Raw genomic sequence first — 23,592 nt, 5'->3', positions numbered from 1 at the left:
GTAGCTGAGACTACAGGTGCGTGCCACCACGCCTGGCTAACTTTTGTAGAGGCAGGGTCTCACTGTGTTTCCCAGGCTGGTCTCTTAACTCCTGAACTCAATCGATCTTCCCCCCTCAGTTTCCCGAAGTGCTGGAATTACAGGAATGAGCCACTGCACCTGGCCAATTGCTATTTTTATCTTTGTCCCATTCATCATACTGCTGTTGCAATTATGAATGTTCATTAAACAGCATGCCCTGGACCCTCCCCATTCCATTACTCAACATTTTGTTTTTAGGGCTGGGCGCAGTGGCTCACGCCTGTAATCCCAGCACTTTGGGACGCCGAGGCGGGTGGATCACGAGGTCAGGAGATCGAGACCATCTTGGCTAACGCAGTGAAACCCCGTCTCTACTAAAAATACAAAAGTAAGCCGGGCGTGGTGGTGGGCGCCTGTAGTCCCAGCTACTCGGGAGGCTGAGGCAATAGAATGGCGTGAACTCAGAAGGTGGAGCTTGCAGTGAGCCAAGATCACGCCACTGCACTCCAGCCTGGGCGACAGAGCGAGACTCTGCTTCAAAAAAAAAAAACAACAAAAAAACAAAACATTTTGTTTTTGATTGATACATTTTTGCTCATTACTCTCTCAATTCTTATTTTGTATCTTTGGTCCCTTTGTTTTTGTCTTTAACTCTCTTGGCCCCTAGTTCACTGATTCTGTCAAGCCCTTAGACTCCTTCCTCATTCCCCTTCAGTTCTCACCCCATCCCCTTCACATCCCACAGAAAACGCAAGACTTGGTCAAAGTATAAATTCATATTTTGTAGGAAATGTAGTTTACAAAACAGTATCAATCGCTGCCCCCAATCCAGATGACCCACTTTCCCCGGAAGGGGGATGTTTAGGTCCTATTCCACTGGGCAAGGGTAAAATGATTCAGTAGTCTTCCAGGTTAACAGTAAATTCTTCTCCCAAGGCTGGGGCCGTCAAGGCACAGTTGGTATGAGGCTCACCCTGTTTGACCCTAGGCTGGGGCTGCTTGCTCGGTAGGCAGGAATTGGGGTGGGGGTGGGGGCTCAGAGAAGGGTCTGGACCCTGAGACTTCTGCTTACAGGAGGGTGCTGGGAAAACCCTGCCTTGGGCTGGGGAATCCCCTCTTTCCCACCTTTGGGGAACAGGGTGGGGAGGGGGTAAGTGGGACCCTGCTGCCTGGAGGGCTCAGGTCTGAGCAGCAGGGAGCCCTTAGCGCCCACTCCAGCAGACCTATTGGGAATTTACTGCCTGAAGACAAATTATAGGTCTAGGGTCTTCTTTGTGATTTTGGGGGAGTCGAGGCATTGGGGGGTGAGAGGTATGATCTAAGGTCACAGTCTGGGAGAGGAGTCCTTGGGATCAGAGGTTGTGCAGAAGCACCTTCCCCACCTCCTGCCTCATGAGATAAGGTTGCTGGGATTCCATTATCACGGTGAATTTCTCGGGGCTCATGGGTTAGGGGTCATAGTGGAGCCACCAAGATAGAAATCACAAATGGGATGCATGTGTGTTAACTGACAGTGGCCTGGCCAGAGGTCAGGGGGCACTAGATCCTTGGCAAGAAAGCTAAGGGATCAACAGGTGAGATGTGAGATGCCAGGCGCATGGCAGCTCACACATACATGGCCCGGGACATGACAAAGCCTTTGCCCTGGTAGGAATCAGAGGGGCTGCTGTAGGACAGAGCATCATAGATGGGGTTGATCTTGTCCAGATACTCTTCCTCCTCCTCCCCCTCCTCATCCTCTAGATCCAGGGAAACGTCTTCCACAGCAGGTGGCCCTGGAGGCACCGGGATGGGGGACCCCAGGCTTGTGGCTCCAGGGTGCAAGGGTCCTGACCTTTCTTCCAAGGTGGGCAGCTCATGGTATCGAGGCATTTCCTGGAGGTAGAGAGGGGACAGGAACTCAAGATCACTTCCTACGCATGACACAGATTACCAATCTGCTCTTGACCCCAAAATCCTGACTACTCTGTCTCCCCATGCCAACAAGATGCCACCTCACCCCTTGTCCCCTGAGGCCATATTGCACTGGGACATTCATTCGGCCCTTCCCTAACCCAAAGCCCAGCGCATGCAACTCACCCCGTTAATCCTGGGACTCACTTTTTTCCTTCGATCTCTGCAAATCTTTCCCCATGAAACTTTCACCTCAGTCTTGACCTCAAGTACTTAACCTTGGGCTCCAAACAGTCCTTTGAACCTTGAGCGCAACCTCAGTGTCTGACCCCTGACCTCCAGTAGACCACTGAGGGGAGTGACTTGATTTGTCTTGTCCCAGCTTCAGGCACAGTATCCAGCAAATGTAGATAATCAATTTTCTTTCATTCTATTTTTTTTTTTGAGACGGAGTTTTGCTCTTGCCTCCCAGGCTGTTGTGCAATGGTGCAATCTGGGCTCACTGCAACCTCTGCCTCCTGGGTCCAAGTGATTCTCCTGCCTCAGTCTCCCAAGTAGCAGGGATTACAGGTGCCCCCCACCATGCCTAGCTAATTTTTGTAATTTTTAGTAGAGACAGGCTTTCACCATGTTGGCCAGGCTGGTCTTGGAACTCCTGACTTCAGGTGATCCACCTGCCTTGGCCTCCCAAAGTGCTGGGATTACAGGCGTGAGCAACCGCACCCGGCCTTTTTCTTTCTTTCTTTTTTTTTTTTTTTTTTTGAGATAGAGTCTCGCTCTGTTGCCCAGGCCGGAGTGCAGTGGTGTGGTCTCAGCTCATTGCAACTTCTGCCTCCTGGGTTCAAGTGATTCTCCTGCTTCAGCCTCCTGAGTAGCTGGGATTGCAGGAGCATGTCACCCACGCCTGGCTTATTTTTGTTTTTAGTAGAGAAGGGGTTTCACCTTGTTAGCCAAGGTGGTCTGGAACTCCTGACATCAGGTGATCCACCTGCCTCAGCCTCCCAAAGTGCTGGGATTACGGTGTGAGCCACCACGCCTGACCAGATAATCAATTTTCATTGACCTAATGACTTTTCCTTTTTTTTTTTTGAGATAGGGTCTCACCCTGATGCCCAGGCTGGAGTGTAGTGGCCTAGCCCCAAGCACCTGGGCTTAAGCAATCCGCCCACCTCAGCCTACAGCCATTTGCCACCACACCCAGGTAAGTTCGGTATTTTTGTAGATACAAAATATTGCGGCCAGACCGATGGCTCACGCCTGTAATCCCAGCACTTTGGGAGGCTGAGGCGGGCGGATCACGAGGTCAGGAGATCGAGACCATTCTGGCGAACATGGTGAAACCCCGTCTCTACTAAAAATACAAAAAAAATTAGCTGGGCGTGGTGGCGGGCACCTGTAGTCCCAGCTACTCGGGAGGCTGAGGCAGGAGAATGGCGTGAACCCAGGAGGCGGAGGCTGCAGTGAGCCGAGATAGCGCCACTGCACTCCAGCCTGGGTGACAGAGCGAGACTCCATTAAAAAAAAAAAAAAGTGTTGCTGGGCAGCCCATGTTGCTCACGCTGGTCTTGAGCTCCCAGGCTCAAGGGGTCCAGCTACCTCAGCCTCCCAAAGTACTGGGATTATAGACCAGAGCCACCACGCCTGGCCCAGGTGATTTTATTTATTTGTTTTTATGTATTTTTTGAGATGGAATCTTGCTCTATTGCCCAGGCTGGAGTGCAGTGGTGTGATCTTAGCTCACTGTAACTTCGGCCTCCTGGGTTCAGGCAATTCTTCCGCCTCAGCCTCCCGGGAGGCTAAGATTACAGGCTCGCACCACCACACCCAACTAATTTTTTGTGTTTTGAGTAGAGATGGGGTTTCACCATGTTGCACAGGCTGGTCTCGAACTCCTGACCCCAAGTGATCCTCCTGCCTTGGCCTCCCAAAGTGCTGAGATTATAGGCGTGAGCCACCGTGCCCAGCCCCCAAGTGACTTTAAATTCTAACCTTGTGACCCTGGGCCTTTTCACCCCGACCTCCCCCACGGAATCCTGAACACATCTCAATGCATTAAGCACCAACCGGGGACACACCCTTGACCTTGAGTTATGACCTTTAGTCTTTGACCTCTTCTGCCAGGCCTGACCCCTGGCCCTTCAACCCAGACCCCCCAACCCACCTTTGTCTTCCCATGAACTCCTACCTGCTCAGTGCATGAGGCGCCAGCGTCAAAGTAGGGGGTCTTGAGTGGGCTGTGCTCCGAGGCCCCCAGAGTGAAGAGCTGGGAGGGCTGTAGTGGGAGAGGGGCGGGGAGGTCAGGAACTGCCCCCACCACCTAGCCAGCTTCTCCCTGCCAGGCCCCTCCCAGCCCTGGGGTGGGTGTGGAGGTGGGGATAGCTTGGGCTCCAGGGAAAGTGCTCACCATCTCCTGCTCCTCCAGCTTCGCTTTTGGGGTCGGCGGCTTGTAGGAGGGAGGTCCCTCCAGGCTGTGGGGTAGGAGGTAGGTCAAGTGGAGACTAAAACCCGGGCATCCCTCTGACTCCAAGGATATGGCACATGCTGTTCCCTCTACCTGGGTCTCCCTTTCCCCTGCCCCCTTTTCTTGCCTGGAGTAAGAGTTTTTATTCATTCCATGAATTCCTCTTTTTCCCGGAAGCCTTCAGGTTTCCCCAGCGGATCAGGAATTCCTGTTACATGGACATACCTAGCTGTACTTCCCCCTCAGGGCACTTACTGAATTTGTACTTGAAATGTTATTTATAATTACCATGCCCCACTGTGAGCTCTGGGAGGGAAAAAAGATATGTGTTGGGCTGGGGGCGGTGGCTCACGCCTGTAATCCCAGCACTTTGGAAGGCTGAGGCGGGCAGATCACCTGAGGTCAGGAGTTCGAGACCAGCCTGGCCAATATGGTGAAACGCCATCTCCCCCAAAAATACAAAAATTAGCTGGGCGTGGTGGTGCACGCCTGTAATCCTAGCTATTCAGGAGGCTGAGGCACAAGAATCGCTTGAACTCGGGAGGCGGAGGTTGCAGTGAGCTGAGATCACTCCACTCCAGCCTGTGCAATAGAGTGAGATGCCGTCTCAAAAATTAAAAAAGAAAAAAAAAAGAAAGATCAGTCGGGCATGGTGGCTCACGCCTGTAATCCCAGCACTTTGGGAGGCTGAGGCAGGCAGATCACCTGAGGTCGGGAGTGTGAGACCAGCCTGACCAACATGGAGAAACCTTGTCTCTACTAAAAATACAAAATTAGCCGGGCGTGGTGGCGCATGCCTGTAATCCCAGCTACTCGGGAGGCTGAGGCAGGAGAATTGCTTGAACCCGGGAGGTGGAGGTTGCGGTGAGCTGAGATCACGCTATTGCACTCCAGCCTGGGAAAAAAGAGCAAAACTCCACCTCAAAAAGAAAAAAAAAAGAAAAGAAAAAAAAGAAAGATCTGGGTTGTCAGCAAGGTGTCTCCAGAATCCACTATGAGGAATTCAGTAAATATTTGTGAAAAGAATGAATGAATAAATGAAGTGCCTTCCTGTCCCTCAAATTAGGTTAAAGTTCCTGTCCCTTATTCTACACACCCACAGACCAAGGCATACAGTAATGACAGGTGCTTACGATGCTTTCTGTCAGCTCAGATGTCCCCTCTTCCAGGAAGCTCTCCCTGACCATCCATGCTGGGTCAGATGCCCCCTCTGGCTTCTCAGAGCTCCGTCAACTGCCCTATCCCATCACTGGTCATACTACACCATCACTATCTGGAGACAGTTTTGTCTCCTCCTCCATATTGTGAGCTCCAGGCCTTCCCGGACACACTGGGTCACGGCATGGAGCTGCACACAGAGGAGATCAGCAGCAAGTTATTGGTTTGAACTAACTAGATGATTAAGACAGTGGTGAAACAGACCTTCCTGTGCATCAGAAGAACTTAGGGAGCTTGTGGTAAATACAGATTCCAGGCCGGGCATGGTGGCTCACGCCTGTAATCCCAGCACTTCGGGAGGCTGAGGTGGGCGGATCACCTGAGGTCAGGAGTTCGAGACCAGCCTGGGCAACATGGCAAAACCCTGTCTCTACAAAAATACACAAACTAGCTAGGTGTGGTGGTGCGTGTCTGTGGTCCCATTTACTTGGGATGCTGCGGTAGGAAGATTGGTTGAGCTCAGGAGGCGAAGGTTGCAGTGAGCTCAGATTGTACCACTGAACTCCAGCCTGAGGGACAGAGTGAGATCCTGTCTCAAAAAAACAAATTTTGCATACCTCACATACCTCAGACTGCTCTGAGCTATTTTTCTTTTCTTTTTTTTTTTACAAGGTCTCACTCTGTTGGCCAGACTGGAGTACAGTGGTGTGATCATAGCTCACTGCAGCCTCCACATGCTCCCACCCCCACCTCAGCCCACGCAAGTAGCTGGGACTACAGGCACGGGCCACCAGGTCTGGGTAATTTTTGTATTTTTTTTGTAGAGACAGGTTTCGCCATTTTGCCCAGGCTGGTCTCGAACTCCTGAGCTCAAGTCATCTACTTGGGTTGGCTTCCCAAAGTGCTGGGATTATAGGTGTGAGGCACCATGCCCAGTCTTATTTTTTAAGATACAGGGTCTTGCTCTGTCATCCAGGCTAGAGTGCAGTGGCATGATCATAGCTCATTGCAGGCTTGAGCTCCTGGGCTCAAGTGACCTCCCACCCCAGCCTCCTGAGGAGCTGGGACCACAGGCGTGCACCACTCTGCCTGGCTAATTTTGTTTATTTTTTTAGAGATGGTGTCTCACTTTGATGCTCAGTCTGATCTGGAACACTAGCAACAAGAGCCTTGGCCTTCCAAAGTGCTGGCATTGGCTGGGTGCAGTGGCTCATGCTTGTGATCTTAGCACTTTGGGAGGCCGAGGCGGCTGGGTCACTTGAGGTCAGGAGTTCAAGAGCAGCCTGGCCAACATGGTGAAACTCCGTCTCTACTAAAAATACGAAAATTAGCCGGGCGTGGTGGCGCACATCTGTAATCCCAGCTACTCGAGAGGCTGAGGCTGGAGAATCGCTTGAACCCGGGAGGCGGAGGTTGCAGTGAACTGAGATCGCGCCTTGGCACTCCAGCCAGGGTGACAGACCAAGACTCCATCTTAAACAAAAACAAAAACAAAACAAAGTGCTGGGATTACAGGCAGGAGCCACCCTGCCTGACCCACCCTGCCTGACCAGTGTTACTCTTTATCTTCGGGTTTCTGGAATTTGTGATACAAAGAGCAATGGATAGCCAATCAATAGCTTATGTTATTTTAATGTAAATTCTCCATAACAATTTAGGAACTGCCCTTTCTTCTTTTATTAAAAACGAGTAACTTAGCCAAGGCCAGGCACAGTGGCTCACGCCTGTAATCCCAGCACTTTGGGAGTCCGAGGAGGGTGGATCCTGAGGTCAGGAGATCAAGAGCATCCTGGCTAACACAGTGAAACCCTGTCTCTACTAAAAATCCAAAAAATTAGCCGGGCATGGTGGTGGGTGCCTGTATTTCCAGCTACTCCGGAGGCTGAGGCAGGAGAATTGCTTTAACCCGGGAGGCGGAACTTGCAGTGAGCCGAGATCGCGTCACTGTACTCCAGCCTCGGTGACAGAGCGAGACTCTGTCTCAAAAAAAAAAAAAAAAAAAAAAAAAATAGGGGTGGTCTTCCTATGTTACCCAGACTGGGCTCAAATTCCTGGGCTCAAGCGATCTATCTCCCCACTTCAGCCTCCAAAAGTGCTGGGATGACAGGTGTAAGCCACTGTGCCTGGCCCCCAGCTAATTTTTAAATTCAATACCATACTTCATGGCGGAGAGAAACCCTTACCTCCCTACTCCATTTAGATCCCAGTTCCTTTAGGTCTGTCTGTTTCACACAGCCATTATGGAGAATTTTCTCCCACCCTCACCCCTACCCCATACTCCTCAGTTCTTCGACCCCTCTCCCATCCTCGTCTCAGGGTCCATCACTTACTCTTCATCCTCCTCTGCCCCCTGCAGCGTCTGCTCCTTCCGCTGCTGCCGGCAGATAAGGATGCCCGTGGTGGCCACAGCAGTAGCAATGATGGCAGCGATGATGCCCCCGATGATGCCGCCTGTGGCCCCTGCGCCTGCTGTGTTGGGGGTCTCTGCAAGGAGAGGGACAGCGTGAGGGGGTCTCCAGGAGGAAGCCACAGCTCCTTATTCCAAGTGACCATTCCACCCCAAGTCATTGCCTGCCTGTCTGTGTCCTCTCCCACGGGCAGGGGACATTCTTTCATTCAACTCAAACTGCTGAGCATGAGGAAGGAGCGAGGATGGAGGATGTGTGTCCCGCATGGGAGATGAGTGGAGAACGAAACATACAAAGTGTCTACCTTCATGGAACTTTGATTCTGGTTGGGCAGGGAGAACAACAGTAAGCAAACCAGTACAATAGCTCGCATGCCAGATGGGAGCTAAGTAACGGGGGATACAAAAATATAGACTGCGGAAGTGATAGGTGCAAAGTGGGGTCCCCAAAGGTAGTGGGAGGGCCTCTACCTTACTGTAAGGTGACAACTGAGCAAGGGCCTGAAAGAGACACCGGGGATGAGTCATGAGAGTGTCTGGGGGTATCGCAGGCAGCGCAAACAGCCAGAGGCCCTGCAGGAGGCTTGTGGGGCTCTATGGTTTTTTTTTTTTGAGACAGTCTCGCTTTGTCACCCAGGTTAGAGTGCAGTGGCATTATCACCACCAACTGTAGCCCCAATCTCCTGGGCTCAAGCGATCCTCCCACCTCACCCTCCGGAGTGGCTGGAATTACATGCATGTGCCGCCATGCCCAGCTTTTTTTTTTTTTTTTTTTTTTTTAATTTTTTGTAGAGATGGGGTTTTGCCATGTTGCCCAGGCTGGTCTTGAACTCCTGGGCTCAAGTGATCCTCCCGCCTCGGCCTCCCAACGTTCTGGGATTATGCCGTGCTCAGCCTGCCTTGTGTTGTTTTTAAAGGACAGCAAGTAGACCATGTAGCTGGGGCAGAATGAGGCAGGGGAGAATGGGGAGATGAGAGGAGAGGAGACAGGACCAGGGGCGGCTAGAAGGCAGAGAATGCGGGGGCAGAATTCTGGGATCCAGAATCACCTCTGGGGACTAGAATCTCCTTCCACTTATCAGGAAAGGGGTTAGGGCTGGGGGGCAGTTACTAATGCCTGTAATCCCAGCGCTTTGGGAGGCCAAAGCAGGCGGATTGTTCAAGACCAGCCAGGGCAAGGAGCACAAGACCTCATCTCTAGAAAAAATTTTAAAAATTAGCCGGGGGCTAGCCGGGTGCATTGGCTCACGCCTATAATCCCAGCACTTTGGGAGGCTGAAGTGAGAGGATCGATCGCTTGAGCCCAGGAGTTTGAGCCCAGTCTGGGTAATATAGGGAGACCACCCCCCTTCTAAAAAAAAAAAAAAAAAAAAAAAAGGCTGGGCGTGTTACTCAGGAGGCTGAGACGGGAGAATTGCTTGAACTTGGGAGGTGGAGGGTGCGGTGAGCCGAGATCGTACCACTGCACTCCAGCCTGGGTAATAGAGCTAGACACCGTCTCAAAAAAAAGGCAAGACAGGAAAAGGGGTGGAGAAGCGAGAAGCCCCTGTGCTCCTGGGCCTCTCCTTCCTTGCTAGCACCTCCCATTTCCATTTCTCAAGTCTTTGCTAATGGAAGAGTTTTTGGAGCGGTTACCCGTTTATTTGCCAATTTCCACACTGGACTGTGTGCCTGAGGTTCGGCACACAGTAGGTGTTTGGTGGGTGTGTAAGGAGGACTCAGCATGGCACTGAAGGATCCACTGTATGCCAGGCAGACCCAATTCCCTGCCCCTGCCCTCCGGTTGCCTGGGTGGGGTGGGTGGGCGAGTACAGACAACAAACAACCAGAGGAAGTAACAAGTATGGAAGAGCCCATGGGGGTCACGCATGCATCGGCCTCACTCTCCAGATGAGGAGGAAGCTTCCAGAGGACGCTGGACTGTTGGATCTCCACTGCTCCCGTTCCACAGCCTGGCATCCTCTGGAGGGCTTCAGAGGGTGGGTGAGTGAGAGAGAGAGACTGCCCCTCGGTCCACACACACACCTTCATCCTAAACATACTGCTGCTATTCTTGTGGTCATTATGGCCGTGCGCACCGGAGGATGGGACTGGGTCTGTGCAGGTCACAGCTGCAGCCCCAGCACCGCCTGGCACAGGGCTTGGTGGGGGCTGTGGAGGTCGACGAGGCTGCATGAGGGCATCACGGGCACGTCCTTACTAGGTCCCACGACAGCCTTGTGAGGCCGATGTAAACACCTGCCCCGTGTTACAGAGGAGGCACGGAGGCTTGGGAGAGCAGAGGTGACGCGGGTAAAAACCTGCCCCTTACTGAACCTGGGAGTTCAAGGACCGCCCCCCCTGCCCCCCCCCCACCCCCCCCCCCCCGGCTTTGCTTTTCCAGTTGAGAGGAGCTGGAGGGAGCTGCCACCATTCCCAGGGAGCCACTGAAAAGTCCCTTGGGGTGATCCCTGGGGGCAAGGATGGAGAAGGGGGTGGGGGAAGCCACAGTTGGGGTGGCTAGAGGTGGGACTTCCCCGGCACCCCCCCCCCGCCTGCCCCATGCCCTTAGGGCCCCTAAGAATGGGAGTGGGGAGCAGCCCTCCCCTCCTGAGACCCCCAGCAACCTGGGGGAGTTGAGGTCTGAGGCTCCATTGGATCACAGCCCTCTGGCCTCCCATTCTCTCAGGACGCAGGGAACCTGGCTGAGCCCTTGCTGTCCCCACCCCCACCTCCACCCGAGGGCCCAGGAGTCCAGAGAACTCCCGCCTCTGACGGGTCTGGCCACACCATCCAGAAAGGCAGCCTCTGTCCTGGGACCCAGGAGTCCAAATGTCCAGGCCTCTGAGACCCCAGTCCAGTGACCTGAATCCTAGTTCCACGAGCCTCGCGGTTCTTGGCCATCCAATGCGTCTTTCAAGGATCCAAGTGGTCCGAGCCCCACAGCCTTCCCCAGTCTAACCCCTGCCAGGCTCTCATTCCCTGGGGGCGTGGATCAGCTCTTCCCAGCCCTGGGACCTAGGAGTCCCTGTCCCACCCCCTCTTTCCCCACCACCCAAGGAGGGGGTCTGATGTATTACAAGACACCCCGGATGTTTTCCTCCAAGGCATTTATTAACTCCTGAGTGTCACGGGGCCAGGGGCAGGCTGGAGCCAAAACCAAGTCTCTGGGGGTGGGGGTCCTCTCTGGATCCCCACTACTCAGCTCCCCGCGCTCCCCATGCAGCCCTAGAGACGGGAGAAGTCCAGTGTGCCGTTCCACCTCCCTCCAAGTCCTAAGAAAGTGGGAGGCAGTGTTCCACTCCAGTGTCGTCCAGACGAGCAAGTCCAACCAGTCTGGAACCCTAGGCCAGCGTGGCCTGGTCGGGGGCAGGAGGGCCGGGCCCAGCTCTGTCTCTGTCTGTGTCCAGGTCACACATAAACTGCCCGCCGTGAGATGAGGGAGCCATCCAGCTGGGACTCCATGTCATCCTCGAGTGCTGGGGGTGGAGGCAACATGAGGCCTTTCTCTGCCTTCTCTTCCTCCTCCTCCTCCTCCTCCTCATCCTTGCCATCTGGTTCCATGGGACCAGGGACTACTGGTGTCCAGAAGACAGGGTCCCCATTGCCCAACACCTGAGTTTTCGGATCGTAGAATCCCCCGTCGCCACTGGCTCCTCCTCCTCCTCCTCCTCCTCCTCCTCCTCCTCCTCCTCCTCCAGGGCTCTTCCTCCTCCTCCTCACCCTCAGCAGGATGAAGGCCAAGGACCCCCCAGCCAGAAGCAGCAGCACCAGCAGTGTCCCCCCCACGGCCCCCCACACCAGCAGGCCCACGTCTCGGGGCGAGGCCCTGGGGGTTTCTGAGGAGAGAGAGAAGGAGGGGTGAGAGAGAGAGAAAGGGAGACACAAGGTCACGAGGATAGCTCTGGGGAGTTAAGGGGTTGGGGAGACGCAGGATAGGCGGGGATGGAGGGAGCGGGAGTGACCAGAATTAGGGGGTGACTCTAGGCAGAAGAATGGAGGAGGAGGTGGAGGAGTAGGGGGGAAGGGGAAGCCCCTCTGCCCTTCACTAGAGCCTGAGCACCACTTTGTACAAGGAGGGGGAGGCCAATCAGTGGTCCCCAGGTGTTAGTGTTTTGCACAATTTAAATTGCTAGCCAACCTTTCAAAAATCAGGTGGTTTCATTCACTTAAAAATCCAGTTTCTCTTAGGGGGGAAAAATCAGATCTAGCAACACCAAACTCCCATGTCTGGTGATCGCTGTAGCTGAGTGGAAGCTGGCTATTCGGATGCAATAGATCTGGCCGCCTGGTCACTGGCCGGGACCCTGGTGCCATCTGACTTCGCAGCCCTCCCTGAATGTGCTATGGGGTCCTCACAAAGCTACGAGCTCGGGGGCACACCCCCTTGGGGGAGGACAGCTGGGTTTCAGTGGGAGGCTTTCTGATCCCAAAGCTTTCTGCAGAGGGCCACAGATTCCTGATAATTCTGCCCTCTCGAGTGGCTGGGAGCATTTATTCCAAGTGCCTCCTCTCTAGGCCACTTATCCCCAGTGTGTAAAATGGGGTTCTCACAGACCGGGACAGTGGGACTTCCTTAGTGCTCCCTGCAGGGGCTGAGCAGGTGGGGATGGGGGGATGGGAGGTAGTGGGGAGGTGGAGAGAGAGAGGAAGCCAGGAAGTGCTGAGGAGGGAAGTGTGAGCAGGGAGGGATGGGGCTCCTGGGCCCCAAGCCGGGGACAGAAATCAATGTAACCAGAACCTTCCCACCTCCACTTGCCCCATCCCTGCATGCAAGGCCTAACTGGGACAGACGGGGGTGGGGGGTTCACCCACACCTGACCCCACCTCTACACCTCTACACACAGGAGGGGCTCAGACCCAGGAAGGACGGACATCTGTTTCTGTTGTTTTCAAACAGGGGGTCATGACCCAGCGGGCTGTCAAATCAGCTTAGTGACTCACAAATAGCATTAAAAAAAAGGAGGATAAAATCTTTTTTGGCGGGGGGTAGGGTGGTATATATGTCTCTAACTATACACCGGGTTGAGGAGTGAAACAGATTTTTCTCCTGTGCTGGTCACTAACTGGACCAGGTTGAGCCTATCTCGGGAGGCCTGTCCCTGTTTCTGGAGGTGGCATTGGTGTTTTGGAACTCGAAGCTGAGTCTGTTCATATATCTAGGGTTGAAAGTTCTGAATCAGGCTTAGGGTGGTGGCTCATGCCTGTAATCTCAGCACTTTGGGAGGCCGAAGCTGGAGGAATGCTCTGAGGCCAGGAGTTCAAGACCAGCCTGGCCAACATAGCGAGACCCTGTCTCTATTAAAAATAAAAAGTTCTCTGAGTCTCCCTAAAGATAGATCTGTCCTGTGCTGCAGCATTCGTACCCTGTGTTCGTGCTGCTGTGGACTCCATACTGTGTCTCTGTGACGACTCTGTGTGTGCCTGGATGTGGGTTCGTGGCTCAGAGACCCTCTGAGAGTGACCCCAGGAGCTTTGAGTATGTCTCCTCTGGCTGTGGCTGTCGGGGCACTCACTGCTCGCGACAGGATTTCTACAGTGCTTGGAGCATGCATGTTTCTGCAGGCATTATCTGTAGGCACGTGTCTCTGTAATGGTGGTGTTGGCTAGGGGTGGCCCTGTGGCCACCGTCGTGGGGAGGTGGGGGCGTCTTTCCGCAGCGCTGAGTCTCTATTGCGTCTGTGTTCTGTAGGCTCCGACCTTGGAGCCACCTGCTGGGTGTGTGGGCAGGGGATCAGCTTGTCAGGTGTATCTGGGATAGAGGTTAGGGGTGTATTTCCAGTTCTGTGTCTGTCTGGGCGGGTGGAGCTGACCCTCCCCTGGGTGTGCTACTGAGGGCAGGGGCTGTGGCTCATTCACCATTGTATTCCCAACCTCAGCAAGAGTGCCTAGCAAACAGGAAACACATATTTGTTGAATGAGAATCTCCCTAACGGAGTTTCTGGAGAATTTCGGAGGAGTTTCGGGGAGTTTCGGGAGATTTCCCAGGGACAAGCGCCTCCCAGGGTGTCTTTGATTTTCCGTCTGAGGGTCTGTGAGTGAGGGATGACATTCCTCCGTGTGCAGCCGTCACCGTCCTGGATTAGTTTTGCCCCCAGCATGTCCGTGTGATGTCTCCCTCCAGGGACTTGTGCGCATCCTCGCGCGCCAGGTGAGCCCAGAGCAGGACAGCTGTCTCTCTGGGTTGCTGTCTGTGACAGTGTTTCCCATAGGGGTGTCCTATGTCCCTGGCTGTATCTGGATTCCTGAAGAGGGGTCTGTTTTCCCTCGGGTGTCCCTGCAAGGGTGTGTGCATTCTAAGATTATGACTCAGTAAGGGGGTCTGTTTCTGTCCCTCCGTGGCTAGTCTGTCTGCATGACAGGGACAGCCCCTGTCTGGGATTTTGTCCCTACACCTTCAGTCATGTTTCTGGGGGACCTGCACATTGCGTGTTTGCACAGGTGTGCTGCATGGACCATCGCCCTGGGGTGTTTCTAAGAATGTCTTTTTCTGGCCAGGCGCAGTGGCTCACGCCTGTAATCCCAGCACTTCGGGAGGCTGAGGCGGGTGGATCACCTGAGGTCAGCAGTTCGAGACCAGCAGTTCGAGACCAGCCTGACCAATATGGTGAAACCCTGTCTCTACTAAAAAAATAAAACTTAGCTGGGCTTGGTGGCGAGCGCATATAGACCCAGCTACTCAGGGGGCTGAAGCAGGAAAATTGCTTGAACCCGGGAGGCGGAGGTTGCGGTAAGCTGAGATTGCACCAAGCTGAGATTGTGCCACTGCACTTCAGCCTGGGCGACAGAGCGAGACTCCATCTCAAAAAAAAAAAAAAAAAAAAAAAAAAGAATGTCCCTTTCCAGGTGTCATCTGGCTTCGTTCAGTTTGTCTTGGTTGGCCGGTGCCACTGTCCTCCTGGGTGTGTGTTTTGGTGACAATGGGTTTGAGTGTGCAGGGTTACCATTCAGGTGAGTGTCTGGATTCTGATGCATCTCTGCAACAGAATTTCCCAGCAAAGGGAGTGTCTGGATTCTGATGCATCTCTGCAACAGAATTTCCCAGCACAGGGAGTGTCTGTGGCTGTGGGTCCCGCCAGCTGTGGCTCTGACAGGAGGCGTCTCTGGCTCCAGCTCCGGGGCCCAGGGGTCTCTCTGTCCCAGGGAGCATGGCTCTGTTAACAGTCCTGGTCTCGCTCTAGGTGTGTGGCTCTGCAGTTGTGAGTTTGACCCAGTTTCCATCACTGGATGACGGTCTGGCTTTGCGCTTTTCCTCTTTGGCTCCATGCCTTGGGGCCGGATTGTGTTTCTGGGGGCGGGAGCTCTTGGTTTCTGTCTCTTTGAGGTTTGTGTGCCTGACTCTAGGTGTGTGTCTTTCTCAGGAGCTGCAGCCCAGGGCAGCTTCCTTGGGTCTCTTCATGAGGACCCTATCCAGGCCTCTACTTTCTAGGAACCCCGAGCAAAGTCCTCAACCCCCCAACCCTGCTGCCTTCACCTACCCCAACACCCCAAATCCAGACCCTAGTCTGAGGCCACGAGGGGAAGGCCGACCCTCATCTCCCCTCAGCCAGGCGGGTCTGCATCCCTCCCAGGCCGGCGGCGCAGCCTCCCCCAGTGCAGCCCCAAATCCTGAAGTGCAGAACTCCAGGGGAGCGGACCCAGGTCTCCACACACGGCCCCCAAGACCCACTCACCTCGGACAAAGATGACCTGCTCAGCGCGGCCCATGCCCACGGCATTGGTGACTGTGCAGACGAAGGTGGTATTGAACAGACTGTCCACCGCGTGGATGACCAGTTGGGAGCCCTGGGCTACTGCGGAGGTCGGGAAGGTGCCTGAGGTCCTGGAGGGGTGTGGGCTCAGGTGAGAGGGATGCCAAGGTCGAGAGGGGAGCACAGGCCTCATCCCTAAAGATATACCCACCAGGAGCCAAGCTCCAGGGACCTAAGTACTCCTGGAGACCCCAAATTGCTGAAATGCAAGCTCCCTTCATCCTGGAGGACTTAAGAGTTTAGGCCCAGCCCCTCCTCCCTCAGATCCAGGAGTCCAGGCCCACAGCCCCTCCTCCCTTAGACCCAGGAGTCCAGGCCCACAGCCCCTCCTCCCTTAGACCCAGGGTTCTGAGACCACGTGACTCACGTGCTCCAGTCATAGCCCGTGGGCTCTGGGTTGCTGCGGACGTCACAGCTCAGGGTGGCATCAGTACGGCCGAGGTACCAGTTGTCATCATAGCCGGAGATGGACACTTCAGGAGGGTCTGGGGGAAATGGGGGGGCTGGATCAGCAAGGAAGAGAATCCCAGAGCTGGTGGACAGGTTAGCAGATGGACAGGAATGCTAAAGAAACGCGGCGGGTTGGCAGGAGGTACAGCAGTCAAAACCGTCTGGAGCAAATCAGTCCAGGCTGTGTATGCTCATGTCAGTGTAGACACTGTTCAGGGAAACCACTGTGGAGAATTTTGTGGGAGTTATTGTTCAGTGCTGGCAGTGCCTGAGGGAGCCACTACAAATTGTGTGTGTGTGTGTGTGTGTGTGTGTGTGTGTGTGTGTGTGTGTGTGTGTGTGTCTGTGTTTGAGACAGGATCTTGCTCTGTTGCCCGGGATGGAAAGCAGTGGGGTGATCTTGGTTTACTGCAACCTCCACGTCCTGGGCTCAAGCCATCCTCCCGCCTCAGCCTCCCAAGTGGTTGGGATTACAGGCATGTACCAGCACGTCCAGCTAATTTTGGTATTTTTAGTAGAGACAGGGTTTCACCATGTTGCCTAGGCTGGTCCCGAACTCCTGACCTCAAGTGATCTGCCCACCTTGGCCTCCCAAACTGCTGGGATTGCAGGCGTGAGCCACCGCACCCGGCCTGTGTATGTGTTTTTGACATGGAGGGAGGATGTCAAAACAGGGTTTGGGCAACCAGTGTAGGTCCTGGGAGGAAAGTGGCACAGACGAGGCTCAGGGGAGCTGGTGCGCTTACGGGCGCACGTGATGCACGTTGCCTGGGGGAGCTGGTGTAGACTTGGCTTAGGGAATCTGTGTAAGTGGAGGCATTGCCTGGGGAGCTAGTGTAGACAACATTGAGTTGGAGTATGTGGTCATTTTGGATAGTGGTGGAAGAGATGGTTAAGCCAGTATTTGAGGGATTCTGTGTGAAGAGTGCCAGGGTGGCCTCTCTGGGTAACATTACGAGGTGTGAGTATAGGCAGTTTCTGGAAGAGCTAGCAAAAAACCCAGTGGGAGGGGTCAGGATCAACAGGGTCCGGAGGGTGGAGCCTGTAATGTAATATATAATATAATGTAATTATATTACATTAAATAATAAATAATAAAATATATTTTCATATATAATTTATACTTTATATATTTTATATAATTTATACTTTATATATTTTATATAATATATACAAATATAATAAAAAATAATAAAAATAAAAAATAATAAATAAATACAATGTAAATAATATCAGGGATCAGGGGTCGGTGTAGAGACTCTGGGAGACTCAGTATAGACGGCACCTAGGGAAGTCAAGGCAGAAGTATGGGAAGGTGTGCAGACGATGTTAGGTTGGGCAGTGTAGACATGTAGACATGGCCCAGCATGATTGATCTGATGGTCCAGGGGCAGTGTCAACTGGGGTCCATGGGAGCCAGAAAAGACACTGTTGGGGACAGCTCTTTGCTGGTAAACCAATTCTCTGGGGAATAAAAGAAGCCCCCATTTCTAGGGTTTGCCAATCTCCTTGGTGTAAATATTCCCCAAGGTTGATTTCAAGCTACCGAGAAGACTTCACTGGATGTGGAATTGGAAAGAAATGTATCAAACTGGCTCTTGCAAGCCCATCCCAGCTTACCACAGACTAGGCATGGCATGCAGGAACCCAGTAAAGCCAGTGTAGACAATGAGGGGGAAGTATCTAGATTTGCCCATGGGAGCCAGTGTAGACAATGGCAGGAAGGTAGTGCAGAATTTGGCTTCAGGGAACCCACGCAGACAACATTCAGAGACAACGTAGACAGTGCTTTAGAGAAGCCAGTGTAGGCAGTTTTGATGGGGGAGGGGTCACCCCCGATGCACTCACAGCGTACAGAGAGGGTCACAGGTATCAGGGCTGGCTCCTCGAAGCTTTCATGCTCCACTTTGCAAGTGACCGTGACACCATCTGCTCGGCCCGAGGGCACCAAGGTGAAGCGGCTGGTGACGGTGACAGTTCCGGCCAGGGTCCCTGACACCTGAGTCTCTTTGGCTTCCCAGTCCAGGGACGAGAGCCAGGAGATCCGGGCAGGTGGGCGGCCCTCTTTGGAGATGCAGAGGGCCACTGTCGTAGGGTCCTGGCTGAACGTGACCTTCTGGGCCTCAGCTTGGTTCTCGGGCTTGGCTGGGGAGAGGATGAGAGGGGGTGTGTCACTCCTCACTGGCAGTCATTCAACAAACACTCAGCAGAGGAGCAGGGAGGTTAGGCCCTAACTGCCGGGGTTCCAATCCCAGCTCTGCTGCTTATCAGCGGCCTGGCTTGGGGTAAGTGGTTTTGCAACTCTAGCTGTTTCTTCTTTTGTAAAACGGGGATAATGAAAGTACCCACCCCTAGGATTGCTGTGTGAATTAAATAATACATTGATAGGTAAATGGCTTAGGGTAATGTCTGGCCTGCACTGCCCTATCCAAGTGTTGCCCATTTTATTTTACTTTATTTATTTTTTAAAGAGAGGGGTCCGCTCTGTCACCTGGTCTCGAGTGCAGTGGTGTGATCATAGCTTGCTGCAGCCTCCACCTCCTAGGCTCAAGTGATCCTCCCGCCTTGGCCTCCAGAGTAGCTAGGACCATGGGCATGCAGCACCATGCCCGGCTAATTTTTAAATCTTTTTGTAGAGAAGAGTTCTTGCTATGTTGTCCAGGCTGATCTCAAACTCCTGAGCACAAGCCATCTTCCCACCTCGGCCCCCCAAAGCTCTGAGGTTACAGGCGCCTGGCCTGGCCATTTCGGTATACTGTCTCTTTGCCCTGCCAGAGATGCAGAGACAGGGTCCAAAAGCCTGGAGGAGGCTGAGATTTAAAAAAAAAAGCTGGTCAGGCGTGGTGGTTCACACCTGCGATACCAGCACTTTAGGAGGCTGAGGAGGGTGGATCACTTGAGGCCAGGAATTTGAGACCAGTCTGGCCAACATGGTGAAAACTCATCTCTACTGAAAATACAAAAATTAGGATGGGCGCAGTGGCTCACGCCTGTAATCCCAGCACTTTGGGAGGCCCAGGTGGGCAGATTACCTGAGGTCAGGAGTTCTAGACCAGCCTGGCCAACGCAGTGAAACTCCGTCTCTACTAAAAATGCAAAAATTAGCTGGGTGTGGTGGCAGGTGCCTGTAATCCCAGGTACTCGGGAGGCTGAGGTAGGAGAATTGCTTGAACCTGGGAGGCGGAGGTTGCAGTGAGCCGAGATCGTGCCACTGCCCTCCAGCCTGGCAACAGAGTGAGAATCTGTCTCAAAAAAAAAAAAAAAGCAAATCAAGGACGAGTAACTGAGTAATGTGGTTCAAAGGTCCAGCTGAAAAGGCCCCCTGTTCCTTTTCCTGTAATCACCATTAGATGATTGTATGACCGGAAGTGTGATAAAGGCAGAAAATTCTCAAAGCTGTTTCTTTTTCTTTTATACCCTTTCCACCTCATCCTCTTGGAAAACATGGAAAAAAAAAATCACAAAAACAAACCTCCAGGAAGAATAGCGGCTCATGCTTACGATGTGTGTCCCCCACCAGACTCACATCTTCCGTTGCTTTCTGGACCTGGGTATCCATCTCTGAACTTCTCAACACGGTCTGACTCTCCTCTTCTTCCCAGCTCTCCCTTCCCACCGCCTTCTCCCCTGACCATCGTGGAGCATCCAACAAGCCTCTCTACATCCTCCTGGCCGCCCTCCAAGCTGTTAGAATAGTGACTCAGGGCCCGAGCCCACCACTTCCCCATCGCCACCACACCTGGCCACTCCACGTGCTCCCCACCCATGCCCTCCTCAGTCTCTGCCTCCACCCACTTTGGGGTTTTGCTTGGTGATTTTGTGCCTGGATTGCTTTGGCCTCCTTCTCCAGACCCCACTCCAAGCCCCACTTCCTCAAGGGCACTTTCCTGACCGCCGACTCTGGCCAACTATCCCTTGGTGGCTCACGCATCATGAAGACAGAGGCTTTGGCTGTTTTGTTCCTTACTTCCGCCCCAGTGTGTATATGGAAGCTCTTGAAGTTCTCTCTCTTTTTTTTTTTTTTTTTTTTTTTTTTTTTTTTTATTAATTTGAGACAGAGTCTTGCTGTCGCCCAGGATGGAGTGCAGTGGTGCAGTCTCAGCTTACTGCAACCTCCCCTTGCTGGTTTCAACGATTCGCCTGCCTTAGCCTCCCGAGTAGCTGGGATTACAGGTGTGCGCCACCATTCCTAGCTAATTTTTATTTGTAGTTTCGGAGACCCTCTCTTCAAGAAACAAACAAACAAACAAAAGCTCACTTGCAAGAGCTGCTTGCCTTGGCACCTGCTTGAAGTGTATATTCAGGGCAACTTCAATCTATGCTCCCAGTTGGTCATCCTCAAGCTTTGGGCTTGATTAAACTCGACACTTAATCATATTTTCTTTTTTTTTTTTATGAGACGGAGTCTCGGAGTCTCGCTGTGTCACCCAGGCTGGAGTGCAGTCGCACGATCTTGGCTCACTGCAAGCTCTGCCTCCCAGGTTCACGCCATTCTCCTGCCTCAGGCTCCCAAGTAGCTGGGACTACAGGTGCCCGCCACCGTGCCCAGCTAATTTTTTCTATTTTTAGTAGAGGCAGGGTTTCACCATGTTAGCCAGGATGGTCTCAATCTCCTGACCTCGTGATCTGCCTGCCTCGGCCTCCCAAAGTGCTGGGATTACAGGCATGAGCCACTGCGCCCGGCCCTTAATCATATTTTCTGAGTCTCATTATTTATTTATTTATTTATTTATTTATTTTTTTATTTTGAGACAGAATTTTTGCTCTTGTTGCCTCTCAGCCTCCCAAAGTGCTGGGATTACAGGTGTGAGCCACCGTGCCCAGCCCTGAAGTTATCTCTGGATGAGAACAAATGATTGCACAAGAAGAGAGGCGTTCGTGAGGGTGGGGAGGAGAAGAGCTGTCCTTTGTGTTATGGAAAACAGCTGTGGTTTCATGTGTCACTGGAAAGGGAAGTGTTTACTCAAGGACAGCACAGGGTGACCTTCTCAGACGCTCTGGGCTGAGAAGGGGGAAAAAAAGGCATCCAGGGTGATGTGGCTTCTGGGAAGTTACCTAGGGAAGGTGGGCTCCCAGGGGACTTCCGAGATTTTTTTTTTTTTTTTTTTTTTTTTTTTTTTTGAGACGGAGTCTCGCTCTGTCGCCCAGGCTGGAGTACAGTGGCGCGATCTTGGCTCACTGCAAGCTCCACCTCCTGGGTTCAAGCCATTCTCCTGCCTCAGCCTCCCCAGTAGCTGGGACTACAGGCGCCCACCACCACGCCTGGCTAATTTCTTGTATTTTTAGTAGAGACGGAGTTTCACCGTGTTAGCCAGGATGGTCTCGATCTCCTGACCTCGTGATCCGCCCGCCTCGGCCTCCCAAAGTGCTGGGATTACAGGCGTGAGCCACCAAGCCCGGCCTCAAGATTTAAAGAAAGAGCATTCGTAGCTGGATGTCGTGACTCATGCCTGTAGTCCCAGCTATGCAGGAGGCGGAGGTAGGAGGATCCCTGGAGCCCAGGAGTTCGAGTCTAGCCTGGGCAATGTAGTGAGACTTTTGTCTCGAAAAAAAGCATCCTTCAAAAAAAATCTTCCCTGCCTTCTCTATTTTTCCCAAGTGTCAGTCACCTTCCTGCTGGGAGTCCTATTTCTTTTTTTTTTTTTTTTTTTTTTTTTTTTTGAGACAGGGTCTTGTGCTGGAGTGCAGTGGTGCAATCTTGGCTCACTTGCAATCTCTGCTTCCCAGGCTCAAGCGATCCTCCCACCTCAGCCTCTTGAGTAGCTGGGACTACAGGTGCGTGCTACCATGCCCAGCTAATTTATTTTTTCTTGTAGAGATGGGGCCTCACCATGTTGCCCAGAGTGGTTTCAAACTCCTGACCTCAAAGCGATCTGCCCACCTTGGCCTCCCAAAGTGCTGGGATTACAGGCATGAGCCACCGCACCAGGCCTGGGACTCCTCTCTGATCCTGCTTCCGCCTCAGTCCATGGGCAAGCCCAGCACCTACTATCTCCTAAAAACACCTCTATATGCCGCCCGCTTCCCTCTGCCCCCACTGCCTCATCTGTCTTGCCAGCAATGCCTCCTCTCGCCTCTCGTCCCAGCTCCCTTCTACCTCCGTCCACTCCTCCAATCACTCCTCGTACAGCTGCCGGTCATTTTTTCCAACCTCAAATGTCTGTCCAGATCTCTCCTGTGGCTTGACACCTCCCATGGCTCTTAACCATACTGAGGGCATAGTCCAGCCTCCTTGCCTCCACCTGTGAAGCCCGTGTAATGTGGCCCTGCTGAGGGTCACCCAAGCCCTTGTCTATCCTCACCAGCCCCCTTTCCATTCCTGGAACGTGCGCAGCTCCCAGTTCATGCCCACCTCCCAGGTTTTTGTGCCCGTGCCCCTCTGCTATGCCCAAAGATGGCTCCTTCTCAGACTCTAGGACTTGACTAAGACGCCTTCCCTACACATCCTATCTCAATGAGGCCACTGTGTCCCCTACTTCTAAGCCATTACTTCCCACCTGGACTGGACTTGTTTTAAGACAGAGTCTCACTCTATTGTGCAGGATGGAGTGCAGTAGCATAATCACAGCTCATTGCAGCCTCAACCTCCTGGGCTCAGGTGATCCTCCCACCTCAGCCTCTCAAGTAGCTGAAATTACAGGTGTGAGTCACTGAGCCTGGTTAATTAAAACAAATTTTTTTTCTTTCCTGGCCAGGCGCAGTGGCTCATGCTTGTAATCCCAGCACTTTGAGAGGCCCAGGTGGACGGATCACCTGAGGTCGGGAGTTCAAGACCAGCCTGGCCAATATGGCGAAACCCCATCTCTACTAAAAATATTTAAAAAATTAGCCAGGTGTGGTGGTGGGAGCCTGTAATCCCAGTTACTTGGGAGGCTGAGGCAGGAGAATTGGTTGAACCTGGGAGGCGGAGGTTGCAGTGAGCCGAGATCGTGCCACTCCACTCCAGCCTGGGCAACAAGAGCAAAACTCCGTCTCAAAAAAAAAAAAAAATTTTTTTTTGTCATTGAGACAAGAGTCTTACTATGTTGCCTAGGATGGTCTGAAATTCCTAGGCTCAAGGGATCCTCCCACCTCGGCCTCCCTGAGTGCTGGGGTTATGGGCGTGAGCCACAGCACCCGGCCCCGCCCGGACTTTGCAGCTGCCTTACCCTGTGGTTTCTCAGCTCCCACCCTTTCCCCTCCCAACACAGCCAGGAGGAGCTGGTGAGAACCCAAGCCAGGTCAAACCTGTATGCTGCTAAGAACCTACTACAGCTCTTATCCTCCCTGGGCAAAAGCCAAAGCCTTCTCATAGTCCACAAGGCTTTTGCCAATCTGTTCCCATCCTCTCCTTGACTTTGTTGCTTCCTACTTTCCCCCCACTCATATGTCTCCAGCCACCCTGACTTCCTTCCTGGCCCTCAAATACTTCAGGTATTCCTGTCTCAGGGCCTTTGTACTTGCCATTCCGTCTGCCTGGAATGCTCTTCCCT

At 53.0% G+C, this 23,592-nt stretch overlaps 1 protein-coding gene across 2 annotated transcripts in view; it reads right to left on the bottom strand.

Moving 5' to 3' along the window:
- Positions 1-779: 779 nt before the first annotated feature.
- NECTIN2 (nectin cell adhesion molecule 2) overlaps positions 780-23,592 on the bottom strand; it is a 42,918-nt gene continuing 20,105 nt past the window's right edge. The window contains exons 3-9 of one of the 2 annotated variants that reach the window (XM_030797413.1): positions 17,969-18,265; positions 16,038-16,155; positions 15,593-15,741; positions 7,864-8,017; positions 4,319-4,382; positions 4,100-4,186; positions 780-1,896 (exon numbers count right to left, since the gene is read on the bottom strand). In XM_030797413.1, the coding sequence (XP_030653273.1) occupies positions 1,627-1,896; positions 4,100-4,186; positions 4,319-4,382; positions 7,864-8,017; positions 15,593-15,741; positions 16,038-16,155; positions 17,969-18,265 (1,139 nt within the window). In that variant the 3' untranslated portion in view covers positions 780-1,626. Of the gene's footprint in view, positions 1,897-4,099; positions 4,187-4,318; positions 4,383-7,863; positions 8,018-11,010; positions 11,759-15,592; positions 15,742-16,037; positions 16,156-17,968; positions 18,266-23,592 lie in introns of those variants that run through there. The other variant, XM_030797414.1, reaches the window with a different exon arrangement.

The sequence above is a fragment of the Nomascus leucogenys genome, chromosome 17 (assembly GCF_006542625.1).
Source record: "Nomascus leucogenys isolate Asia chromosome 17, Asia_NLE_v1, whole genome shotgun sequence".
NCBI lineage: Eukaryota > Metazoa > Chordata > Mammalia > Primates > Hylobatidae > Nomascus > Nomascus leucogenys.
This window is presented reverse-complemented; position numbering and strand designations above follow the sequence as displayed.